Genomic DNA, 13147 nt, shown 5'->3' with positions numbered 1-13147 from the left:
AAGCAGTGGACGGAGTTGGATTTTGTTTTATTTTACCCGACTTGATTTGTCTGAATAATGAACTGAAACAAGGCCATGCTTCGATGAATACAGAGTAGCTGGTGATAGGTGACCTTGGTTCATTTCTTTGCTGCAGACTGCATCGTTCTCTCCGGCTCTCTAAATCTGATGAGGTCAACCTAAATAAGCTTCAGTTTCTCTATCCTCAAAATCTGCAAAATCCGAGACGTGTTCGTAGGAAAGTATACTGCACTCAAGTGAAACCTGCAGGAGACTGTTTCTACTTCAGAAGACTTTACTTAGAATCTGAGGCGGGTTTGTAGTAATTACTAAATCATGCTGAATGTAGTCGTTCCAAATTTGTGATATACACAAACTGACGAGGAAGGACAAGTAACCCAATCGTTTGGTTATTTTTGTCGTCCTCTAACTGGACGACTTTTAAGATTTAAGAGGGAAATCTAAGCGAATTAACCAATCATGCTACACTGTACTTACTGTACTTTTACTATATTAAGTTTCCCTAATGACCACGAGCATCAGCTGAGGCTGCAGGTCCAGTATCAGGTGATGCTCAGATGAATGAGTGTCTCCTTTACGATGGACTGAGTTTGAGGTGCTCCACATGTTGCGTCTGTTGTCTTTACTATATGAAGATAAAAGAAGCAGTTGTTGGGTCTGTTGTTTCGCTCATATCGTGTAGTCGGATCACAGCATGACAAAAGTCACTCAGCTGTTCTCGGTGAGAATGTGGACGTCATTCCTCGACATGAAGCGGGCTGATGTAATCGATTCTCACCCCTCGAGGGTCAGACAGCGGAGGCTGGAGGGGGGTAGTCGGATGCCTTTCTCACTGCTTTGTGATCCTCCGTCACTCCGGGCAACCCCTGGTTAAATTTTAGGGGTGTGACAGGAGAGATGTGGGGCAGCGAGGGCAGATACTGGAGACTCTCCACACTGGTGTCCATTGTCCAGCCAGCCCAAACAACCCTGTTCTATTTCTAGCTGCCCTTCTCATTTTATCTCTCGCTCTCACCCTCTTTACTTCCAGAGTTTGTTTCTTTCTTTCTTCAGTTAATGAGTGCATTGATTTTATTTTTTTGATTTGATCTGAGTCCCCCTCTGTCCTGGCCCCCTTTGTCGCCTCTTCTTTTTATCCTTGACACCAGAGAGAGAGAAAGAAATCTGGGTCATGGCATCCAAAAAACTCATGAGGTATAAATGCTGAATGAGAATACTGACAGGGCAAAAAAAAAAAAAAGGAGGGGAGGGGGTAAGAAAGATGGATGCAGAGGTCCAAACAGGACAGGCAGCATGTGTCTTTCTCTGCAGGAGACACACGTCCACTCACTACTTTGTTCCCACATTCAGTAAAAGTTTTTAAGTGCACAGAAGAAGCCAAATAAAAGACAGGAAATAAAAGAGAAAAGGAGAAAAGAATGAAGGCCGAAGCTAAAGATGGAAAAAAAACATAGTTGAAACGTGAACCAGAGGTACGTCGAGTCTAATAAAAAAACACTGTGGAGAGAGGCAGGAAGCAGCACAAAGGAACACACAAAAACACCATTCCACACTAAACAAAACTCACGCAGCACGCTCACATGTAAACTGTGTAACCTTAAAGGAAAGTTACACTTTATTGGAACACGGTGGAGCTGTCAGATTATCCACATGATCTATGTGCACAGTCACAGGTCAGAGCTGGGTCATCGTTTTGCTGTTCGACTTTGTTTTTTCTTCCAAATACTTCAGACTTCTAGACTTCTTCTTCTTTGTTTTTAGTATTGTCGCTAAAAATACTACCCAATGAAGGTAAGACCCGAGTTGTAATGAACCTTTAAAGCTGCATTATTGATTTATGGGCAGCAGAACAAGCTGGAAATATAAAACTGATATACCTGACAACATCAAATCAATGAATGTTTTGAACATATGCAGTCATTCATTCATTCGGTCCAACCTGGTCTCGACTCCTGAGACAAATATCTGCCTCACACGCCACCAAACTGCTGCCGTCTGTAGCCGCTGTTAGCCAATGTTGCATGGACCGTGAGCTCAGAGCGGAGCCAGTGTCGTGCCAGAACCGGAGCTGGGAAGAAGCTGCTCAGACAAGACTAGACTTTAGTCGTTGGTTTAGTCGTTTCGCTGTGATGTTAAGATGCGTCTGTCCTCATATGCATGTCCGGACGCACACTGAATCAGCAAAAGTGAGTCATTGCATTTAATTAGTGATGCAATGGCATGAGAGCCAACACACACACACACACACACATAATCCCTCCCTCATTAGGTGTATTGTGGGGATGCTGATGTAATGCAAGTTAATCTGTTGGCCTCTGGTTGGCTCGATGGCCCAGCGGGAGCTCTTTGTGTGGGACATTACCCCGGCCCCGCCCCCTGTAGACAGGTTCATTAAGACTGACGCTGATACCCAAGTACCCAAGCCTTTGTGTGTGTGTGTGTGTGTGTGTGCGTGTGTGTGTGTGTTTCAGTCATCTATACCGGAGACAATACAATGAAGAGGCTAGCCATAAAGGCAATGCTTTCTTTCTGAGTATGTGCTTAAGAGCACGTAGGCCAGAAATCTTGATTGGCATGCAAGTGTGTGTGTGTGTGTGTGTGTGTGTGTGTGTGTGTTTCATAAAGTAGACATAAGGCATATGCGTGTGAACTTCCTGAAAGTGTGCCACACTCCCCAAATATGTGAGTGCGTGAGTCTCTGATGCTTCGGTATATTAGAAACATATTTCTGTGCTGCGTTCATGATTCACTGTTGTTTGAAGTATCAAACTGTCAAACATAAATCTAAAACAATAAAATTGTTTCTGTGCGATGCTGCCCACATCCTGCGTATGCACGTGTATTTATACGCGTTGGTGCGTGGGTCAGGGTTTATCTACCAATAAAGGTAAGTGAGGAACCGTTAATTAACCACAGAGGAATGTTTTTTTGGGGACATGTTTCTCCTGAAGATCTAAAACTGACATATAGAAGACCTGCGATTTTACAGATACTAAAACTGCGCAGTAAATTTTAATGTTCTATCATTTCACAGCATATTTTATCATCTGATTTAACCCAGATTTACAGGAATACAACCAGAGATATTCAAAAATAGGTACCTATGTTGAAAAATGGTTTAACCCCCTGAAACTTTGCAGCTTTACACAATGAAACATTCAGATGGAAATAATGTAGATGCATCGTGTGTAATTTCATCCAGACATTTGATTTATTTGAAAACTTTGAGACGTCTAGAAAAGTTCTGAAGGTTTAAACAATGTCTGGCTGCACAGCATCAGATCTGGCTGGTGTTCATGCAGCTGAAGAGGCTACAACAAGGCAGAGAAGTCAAAATTCAAAATCCTCTGGACGTCAGTATAACGCTGGTCTAGTGCAGCCGTACAAAGGTATCTACTCTATACTGGGTAATCTTCTTTTTGGTATGTACAGTATATTTACATCGCTCAACTCTGAAGCTGAAATTATACTTTCTGCATCCAGGTGACGTAGATTTCATCATCAGAGGGTCAGGGCCACCACAACCTCTGAGCAAACTCCAGAAAGTAGTACGAGCTGTTCATGTATGTAAGTGTGGTGCTAAAAAACTTGAGGAAAATAATCAACGGCACCATGCACAAATGCTCCGTTACAAGTAAAAGTTCTGCGAAATGAATTTAACTGAAGTATCGTGGAGATGAATTACAAAAATAGAAACGTTCTAGTGAAGTATACGTACGTCAAACTCAACTGAACTACTTGAGTAAATGTGTGTTTCACCTCTGATAAACAGTGGTCACAGTATTGCACGATTTCCACTGCTTCATATCACCGTATCACTAAAAGCTAATTACTGACCGTATTCGGTGCACCGACAAAGCGCCACATGACAAATAAAAAGAAAATAACACATATCAAGGAAAGTTTGTCCGTCTGGTCGCAGTCGACCCTGCAGGCTGTGTCCCGTCAAGCCCACCAAATTAAAAATAGGAGAGGGATTATTTGTGGGCCGGTGTGGTTTTAGTGTGTGAGATGAAGTGTGTATTTGCTTCCCTGCAGCAGAAGCAGAAGCAGCGGCGGCGCACTTAGCACGAGCTTTAAATAGCCAACTCAAATAAAGTGAGAGGAGGCCGGGGATCAGAGGCTGAGAGGGACTCTGTGAGGGAGGCATTCCCGAACGGAAGCCGGGCTTTGGATTTCCAAACAGCGTTCGGAGCGAGCAATGCCAGGAATGTGATGTCGTCCAGCAGCAGCAGAAGCAGCAGCAGTGGCGGCGGCAGGCGGCGGAGAGAGGCCGTGAAAACCACCGAGCCGTCAGGTGCCGGTGAGCCGTCTCACAGGAAGTGCAGCAGGAAGTGCAAGCAAGGGGACAAAATGGCGGCAGGTCTCTCTTCGGGCCTCTCTGAGCTTCTATCAACCCCGAAAATCTCTGAAGCGCTGAAAAGGGAAGACGACTCCCCCTCGGAAAAGAGCTTCTTTCTCATCCGGCGAACGCTCTTCTGCCTCCTTTTTTTACACACTGTGTTAAATTTCTATTCTTTCTCATCCTTTTTACCTTTTGACGGCCTTCTTTGTGTGCAGGCTGTGGGAAAGTTTCCCGTAATGGTGAGGTCATCCACCACCGGCAACCCCCCCCCACCTCCACCACCTCCATCACCCCCACCCCCAACACACACACACACACACAGACACACATCTCTTCACACCACCCACCCACCCCCTTCACGCTGTCCCTCTTTCTCCAAGCCAGGCAGGACTGCAGGACTGTGATGTGTCCCCCTCTGTGTCTCTGTCCCACTTCCAGTTCCTCGGCTCCCTCCACAGAGACCAGGAACCTGAATAGAGCCTCATTCAAAACTGGTATCTGCTGATCTGGCCTCTGAAAGTCTCAACCAGCTACACAGAGGCTCGGAGACAGACAGATCAGCAGATCTATGAGGCACCTGGAGGCCTATGAGGCATTTAAACCAGCATGTGTACACCCTCTCATGCTCTTCTTTCCTCAAACACACACACACACACATGCAAGCTTGGACACACTTTGACATCGCCAAGTTTATTCAAGAGGGTGGTTCTTCCTGCATGCGTGGACCTGCTGGGCTCGTTTCTTGGTAGTGTGATTATAAAAGTGAGAAGGAAGACAAAAGCGTCAATCAAACTAATGTTTCCATCCAAACGTGGTATCCGTGAAATACCTTCCAGTTCCAGTGACTGCTCGACTCATCCAGACTTGGACTGAGCACGCAGTTTGGCATTTGGTGGCTGATTACTGCCACCTATTGACGAAGCTTTAAAGTACACATTTAAAGGGTCGGTCCAGCTCAACTCGTAGAACATTTCTAGTGGTACTTCATCTAGACATGCAGCAGGTTTTAGTCCCAACACAGCGCACCTGTACTGAGCTTTATTTGTTACTTACTGTCCACAAATCCAACGAGAACACCGAAACCAACACCATAAGCTTCTGTTAGCAAATGTATTTTCTGTGTATTCAAAGTAGAGCTGCAACGATTAGTCGATTAATTGTCAACTACGAAATTAATCTTCAACTATTTGGAGTAGAGAAATTGTCCAAATCCTCTGATTTCAGCTTCTCAAATGTGAATATGTTCTGCTTTGTTTGGTCCTCTGTGACAGTAAACTGAACATCTTTGGGTTGTGGACAAAACAAGACATTGGGCTTTGTTCCTTCATTACCATGAACACACACACACACACACACACTAAAGTTTATTTTGACTCAATTCCACACACACACTGTCCTGCTGCTATGAGTACTCAGCAGCAACAAACGTGGATTAATCCACCGCTGAAAATAGTCCCCAACAGATTTCCTCCTGTTTGAGGAACGTTTGTTAAAAACTACACAGAGCAGCAGCTTTAGATGTTTTAAATATGTTGATTTGAATATATCGTTGAGCTTTACATGTTCATTTTAGTTCCCTTCTAGCATGCTTTCTGTGTGTGTTTCATGACGTAAACGAGTAGAAATGCTGCATCGCTGTGACACACTTCTTCGAGGATCTTGTGGTGAGTGTGGCGAAGGGTTAGGAATGTTTGTTCGTTACAAATCAACTGATTACAAAAATAAATTCCATCATCACATCATCATAAAACAAATTCAAAACAAATTTCCCTGGAAGTAAGTGAGAAAATGTGTTTTTCTTGGATGTAACTTGGGCGCACAAACGCTTTAATAAGATGTCAGGGTTAGACACGCTTTGATAACCGATCATTCATTTACACATCAGCAAAACACGATTTGACGACGCAGGGAAGCTGTGAATGAGAGAAAAAATACTGATGTTTGACGTTAATCACAGTGAGTGTGTTTGATCTCTTACTAAAGATGAATGGCACAATGACTGTACATAAATCTGTATTACTGTGTTACTGAATAAGGAACATATTGACATCTATATTAGTAATACAACAAGTATACACGGGCAGCTGATGTAGTATCTTACAGGTAAAATACTACACAGTATTCGTCCAACAACAACGTGTGACATAAGTGTTTACATTCTGAGGTACGCTGCCTTTAATCCTAATGTACAGTATGTGTTAATATACAAAAATATATGACAAGTGTATTTAGGAAAAAGATACTTTTACACATCTGTATAAAGGGATAAATACTATAAACACAACACAGTAAATCCATCTTAAGTACAAGGCGACCACATTATTGGCTTTGTCACGTTGTTTCCGTTTTAAAAATGGGCCCGCGGTTTGCACAGAAAGTGATGTCGAAACCACTTTTACCAAAAGAACAGCTCACATTATTATTGTCATACTTAAAATATGTGTTCACGCGCAGAATATCTGATATCATCCAGGTTTGATCACGAGTGAGTGTGTTATATTTGTCAGCTGTGACTGTCGGCATCAAGCAAAAAGAGTAAGTCTGAAGATGCAGGTGAGTTAAAGTGACTATGTTTGATTTTCATACTGGATCCGGTGGCAGAAACGATTATATACACATTTTATACACATTACCAAGGATGCATCTTAAAGCAGTCACAGCCTCCGGCTCACCAGTTTAACTTTGTACACTCTTGGCTCCCTCTGGTGGCGGCGTCCTGCAGAGCTGTCAGTACGAAATAAGTTTATTCTGCAGGACGGACCTAAAGGAACCAGGTTCTGGAGTTTGTGGATTCATAGTTTTTGGCACCTGGGAGGAAGAATTGTTGGGGGTTGGGGGTTGGAAGTTGATCCTCAGTCCAGTTACTTCTTGTGTGACCCAATCATGACTTTTGAGACAAAGTTGACGATGGCGCTCGCCGGCTGCTCGGGGTCGTGTTCGGCAAACAGATGGCACATGTTGTCGGTCTCAGTCTGAGATTTCCTGGCTACAAATCCAAAGATCCTGGAAGAGGTGGACAGACACAGACAGGAATATTTATACAAGGGCAGGTACGGCTTAACAAAGTCCTGTGTCTTGCTTAAAGTAATTCTCCTCTGTGCTCTGGGACTAAACCTGTGCTTTGAGGCAAAAACTTAAACACTTCAACCCCTCCCACAACAATTAAAATCCATATTCTACATATTTAGTGTATTGAAAACACAGAAAAAATTAGTTTTGAAGGCTGAAAGTTTTGAAGCGCTCTGGTGGGTCTTTCTCAATCCTCTCATTTCCAGTCATTTCTTTATTATAAGCGTTTTAATTAAGCATAAAACGCCCCCAAAATAATGAGAGATATTCAGTTCTTTCAAGGAGGGCAGTCATTTCACGTTTTCATGATGAAGGAGGTAGCTACAGTCTGTTTACAGCCACTTTGAGCTGTGTGGCAGGTCAGCGTTTGATATTTAGAGACAGATTTCGGATGGATAATAACTTCAACGCCTCCTATAAAGACAGAGTTTGTCTCTTTGTGGGAAGGGACTTACTTTGCAGTAGAGACGCTGTCTCTTGTCCATCTGTTTGGAGCAGAAAAACACAATAAAGTTAACGCACTCTTATTGTTTTTGGCCACGTGGAGGATTGTGCAGCCTAAGTGAAGACGTGTGCTCTTTCTGCTACTTATATTAGAATAAACAGTACAGGCTGGAAGACGTTGCTGAGTAGAGGGACGTCTTCAACGCCCTCCCAGATAAGCAGCAGAATATGGACGGATGTACACGAGTGACACTACTCACTTCCTGCCCTGTGGGTCCAGAGAACAGAAGATGACGGTGTTGACGGCGTAATGTCTCCTGAAGAACAACCTGCAGGAACAAACAGAGCCGGTGTGTGTGTGAACATGTGGATTCAGCTCACATCTGTGTGTGTGTGCGTGTGTGTGTGTGTGTGTTTGGACTGTGAACACTCACTTCCTCTGGTTGTCGGTGAGCGTGATGCCCTGCGCCGACACTTTGAAGTGGACGACGGTGGACGCTGGTGGGGGATCCATGGAGAGAGTCATCGTGGTCGCCTTCTGGACCGCCTGATGTCCCGTCAGAGACTCCAACGCCACCGAGCCCAGGTACCACACGTTACACGCTGAACACACACACACACACAAACACACACACACACACACACACACACAAACACATAGAGGAACAGTTAGGAACTGATTTTATTCACTGAAGGAGTTTTGAAACTTGAGCACACAGGGTGTGTGTGTGTGTGTGTGTGTGTTGGTGTGTGTGTGTGTGTGTGTAGATGAATGAATGCTGTGCTGTTCACACACAGACACACACACACAAGTCAAACAAACACACAGATTTGTGTACATATCTGTCTCGTACCTGCTCCCTGTTTGAGGAGTTCGGCCGCCGAGTTTGTCGACGTCTGTGCAGACGAGTCATTCAGCTCCTCCACCGGGTCTGTGAGCAGAAACACACACGAGAAATGACTGACCAAGACACACACACACACACACACACACACACACACACACACTGCATCTGTACACACACACACACACAAAAACTGCATCTGTACACACACACATCTGCTGCATCAAAATGATCACACACACACACACACACACACAGCCTAACACAAGCAGTTCAAACCTTAAACTACTTGATGAAATGCTCCGGTGTTTCAGTTCAACAAGTGACCGTGTTAACTGGTGACCATCAGCTGAATGCGTCAGTGGTTGTCATAGTTACAGACAGCTGTGTAGCCTTTTTTCTTTACGAAGAAAATGTAGCTGATTCATCTTTATTCTTGTTTGACGGCTGTGTATGCTCTCACACACATTCGGCTTGAGGTCACCGGTTAACAAGGTCGCTCGTCAAACCGTAACACCGGCTCGAGAGGGTCGTGAATTTGGAGCCCTTTATTTAACGAGTAAATTTTAAAGGCCTGTGTCATACATGTGAAGTTTAGTCATCTCATCGTGAATTTAGAGGCACCTTTCGGGTTGTAGTTTGGTGATGCTCAAAAGACTACAAGAGGACTCAAGAAACAAAAACACACATACTTAGTTTACCTCTGTCAGGCAGGATGAGTTTACAGGGCAGAGCCAGGGGGGTGATGGAGTGCTGACACACCAGAGCTGTGAGACTACCTGATGGGGGAAAAAACAAACATTTTAAAGATAATACTGGAGCCGGCTGCACCTCACTGCCCCGACCAGCAGAGGGTGGCACATTACAAACCTGTGCAGAGTCCACCCTGGTGGACTATTAACGTGGATTTAAGGAAGCAAGCTGCTTTATTCTACAGGTCAATAACTTCACGATAAACAAAGATTTTATAGAACATTAGGACTCAGATTTTACTTCTGCATGTCGAGGCTGAGATGATCACATGAGACAATAAGATAAGTTTGTCCATGAGCAGTTTCTTAGAATAAATGTCACAAAACAAAATGAAATTCATTGTGAAGACCGAGACCTAACAAACGATCCGAGCCGTTCGGTTTTCTCACCAAAGTATGGCTCGTTGGGGCAGCCTTTCAGACGGACTCCTTTCTGCGTGCACTCGATCAGGAAGTGTCTCACCAGCTCGTTGGACAGGTCGCCCACTGCAGAGACACACAGACGGCTTTTAGTGGATTTGCATGCATGTGTTGTTACTGACTGATAGATGCTCTTAAAGAGCTCACAGTACTTGTTACCCCACTAGAACACTGTGCTCAGGGTTCCTCGTGGTTACTAAAGTCTCCAAAAGTAGAATGGGAGCCAGAGCCTTCAGCTATCAAGCTCCTCTCCACATGTAAGAGTCAGGCTTTGCTTTTTAATAGAGCTTAGAGTTCAGGTGAGTCCTGCTATAGACTTAGACTGATGCACCAAGCTCCTTGTGTGCCCCAGAGTTTTTCTGCTTTCTCATCTGGCAGGTTCTCATGGACCATGGCTACGCCGAGATCAGGGATTGTGACATAATCACCGTCAGCTGGGTTCTGCTCCAGGTTTCTACCTCATTTTTCCTCACCACAGTCGCCAAGTGCTTGCTTATGGTGGGAATTGTTGAGTCTTTGTATAGGTCACTTTTGGTATGTGATGGTTAGTTGGTAGAACTTTTTGGAGCTTTGACAGTTCAGTGTATAAAAGATCCAAAATCCAAATAAAGAGACTCTGGTTGCAGCATATTCAAAGAGCAAATCCAGAAAAAAAACAGAGCTTCACATTTCCAGCCTACCTTTCTTACTCTGTTGTAAAACAGACGGAGGCGGCGTGGCAACCTTCATGGCCAGTCCATACGCCCCACGAAATGAATGACTGTCTCTGACAATGAACGAGCCCGGCTCTTTGTCCTTTAGCACTTGGATGGCTGTTCAACAGAGGGAGGAAACACAGATAAGCTAAAGTTAGAACCGTCATGTTCACACCGCACAAGGAGCAAACCGTTGCACAAGGGCGTATTATCAGCTTGGAAGCGGCAGTTAGGCTCCGCCGTCCAAGACCAATATTTACCTTGGTCTCTGGAAATGTCAGGCTTGTACCAGAACTTGGACGTGTCCTGAACAAACTTCACAGTGTCCTGCTTACTGCCAAAGTCTGCGAGACACAGATTAAAAGGCTCTACGTTAGATTTCGAGACTGGCTCTGGCCCAAATGTGACACAGCAGATGAAGAAAACAACAAACAGATGAAGCACAATGAAGTATTAGGTTAAGACATTTCTTGTAATATTGTTGAAGCACAATGAAGTATTAGGTTAAGACATTTCTTGTAATATTGTGACTTTATCCTTAAAATATAACCACTTTCTCTAAATACAGTATTAGAAAATTAGAAATAATTTTCTTTAATACTTGAAGCCACTCTCTACTGAAGAAATAGTCCCTATGTAACGAGTAATCGGGACGTTGTTGCTTTTAATTTTGAGATAATTTTGTTTTTTTATCATTTCACTAAAATTCAATTCATCTCCTTTGTTTTGGGATGGAAGAAAACGTTCAGGTTTAGTCTGAAAAACTTCTGGAGGAATTTTGCAAAGAAAATGATAAAAACTTTCAACAGTTCTGGTTTATTTTAGCTGCTCCAGGAATAATCTCATGAGAAGTTTTAGTTCTTGCCCTGAATCAAACCTATAAGGTGTTACATACTATGCAGTGCAGGACTTTCAGGACCACCCATAAATCCAACGGTTAGTTTTGGGGTATTAGATTAGAGATTGCTCAGCATTGGTAACTTAATAAGATTTCTGGTTGGGGGCGATAAAGGTGGGAGGTCAGTAAGTTCTAGGAAAATAAAGTCCTTTTCACTGCAGTTAGAAGTTTTCTGTTGAGACCATGCCTGTTTTTTTAATTTGACTTTGGCATAAAAGTGCTTTTGAATTTGATTATTTTCATGGGCAAGCGTAAGCACTGCGAAAAACCTGCTGGCAGTTTAATCAGATTTCTGTGGAAACATTGTGGTAATTTGAAAGAACAACAACTTCTCTTCAATAGTGGGCTACTTAGCTGAATTTTAAAAACAGAATTCTAATCTAATTTTTCAGGTTTTCCTTTTTAAACAAGAAATCACTCTAGCATCCTTCTTGTCGAGTGATAAAAAACGACAAACAAAAAACTGAGATGTGTTTGAAAGAAAAATAATGCATGTGCCATGTTTTTAGGAGTGAGATGGGATCAAATAAAAAGATTTGTTCCACAGAGAGAGGCAGAAAGAGGACGATGTGGGACGACCTACCTGCTCCCGGTGACTGGGCCCCACTGAGTCCTCTGAGGGGGTCGGGGGTCATGGGAGACGAGAATGGGATGCTGAGACTGCTTCCACTGTGCGGGCTGGAAAACCCGCTTAGAGAGGGGGAGTGTGAGCCAAGCTCCATCCCCTCACCCCCTCTCCTCTTCTCAGGGAGCAATGGAGGGAGGCCTCCGTGTCCCCCGAGATTCAGGCTCCCAAGGCCCTCCATGGCCTCCAGCAGGCTGTGCTCCAGGCCGCCGTTCCCCAACAACAACGAGGACAAGTCTGCGCCGTCTGTCGCTGTCCTGTGGACCCCCAGGCCTCCACCCAGGCCTTTGAGAGCACCCCGGGGAGAGCTGTGGGCATTCGGAGTGCTGAGGGAGAGAGGAGGTGAGGGCTGGGGGGGATACGGGGAGTTCAGGGAGTTTGGTGTCCGGTCATGCCACACAGGAGGAGGGGTGGAGCTGCAGAGGAGGAGAGGCGGAAATAATGAGTCTGTTTTTCACACGGTGTAACTTTGAGCTCCGGATACGATCACCTACAAGAAGTACGTAGCGCTTTACGGCACTAAGTCACACACCGCCAACTATTTTTGGTGACACTGGATGGAAGAAAAATATGGTGTCGTGCCAGAACAGGAGCTGCAATGCTCAGCAGCCTCTAGGGACATAATGACAGAGGAGAAGAGACCGGAGAGGACGTTGCCGGAGGAAGCTAAGAAGAAAAAATGACAAGAGTAAGTGTGGGACTGACTTTTAGTGGTTGGTGAGAGCTTGGTGAAATAAAAGGCTGAAAGACAGACCCGACGCTGGGTCTGCTGTTGTTGCACTTGCTTGATGTTTGGCTGTTGGCAAAGTTGTCGACTCGATGTTGCTTTAATCAGATGTATAACAGTGTAACTAGAACAAGGTTCAGGAGCCTTTTCAAGTGGTGAAGACGCAGAATAAACTTTACTCTACAAACTGATTGATTGATGACAGTAATGGGCTTGTATACAGTGTTTTACGGTGCAGAAGCAGCAAAGGATTCATGTTTTGTGCCATTGAGCTATTTGCCTTTGTGCTGCACAGCAAAGTCAACT

At 44.3% G+C, this 13147-nt stretch overlaps 1 protein-coding gene across 3 annotated transcripts in view; it reads right to left on the bottom strand.

Annotated features, from left to right (window-relative positions):
* Positions 1–6157: 6157 nt before the first annotated feature.
* tns3.2 (tensin 3, tandem duplicate 2) overlaps positions 6158–13147 on the bottom strand; it is a 45546-nt gene continuing 38556 nt past the window's right edge. For 2 of the 3 annotated variants that reach the window (XM_019277510.2, XM_019277512.2), the window contains 10 exons: positions 12073–12530; positions 10852–10935; positions 10577–10708; positions 9867–9962; positions 9417–9503; positions 8734–8811; positions 8314–8482; positions 8140–8208; positions 7891–7920; positions 6158–7369 (listed from right to left, as the gene is read on the bottom strand). In XM_019277510.2, the coding sequence (XP_019133055.2) occupies positions 7228–7369; positions 7891–7920; positions 8140–8208; positions 8314–8482; positions 8734–8811; positions 9417–9503; positions 9867–9962; positions 10577–10708; positions 10852–10935; positions 12073–12530 (1345 nt within the window). In that variant the 3' untranslated portion in view covers positions 6158–7227. The remainder of the gene's footprint in view (positions 7370–7890; positions 7921–8139; positions 8209–8313; positions 8483–8733; positions 8812–9416; positions 9504–9866; positions 9963–10576; positions 10709–10851; positions 10936–12072; positions 12531–13147) is intronic. The other variant, XM_019277511.2, reaches the window with a different exon arrangement.

The sequence above is a fragment of the Larimichthys crocea genome, chromosome XVII, assembly GCF_000972845.2.
Source record: "Larimichthys crocea isolate SSNF chromosome XVII, L_crocea_2.0, whole genome shotgun sequence".
Lineage (NCBI taxonomy): Eukaryota > Metazoa > Chordata > Actinopteri > Sciaenidae > Larimichthys > Larimichthys crocea.
This window is presented reverse-complemented; position numbering and strand designations above follow the sequence as displayed.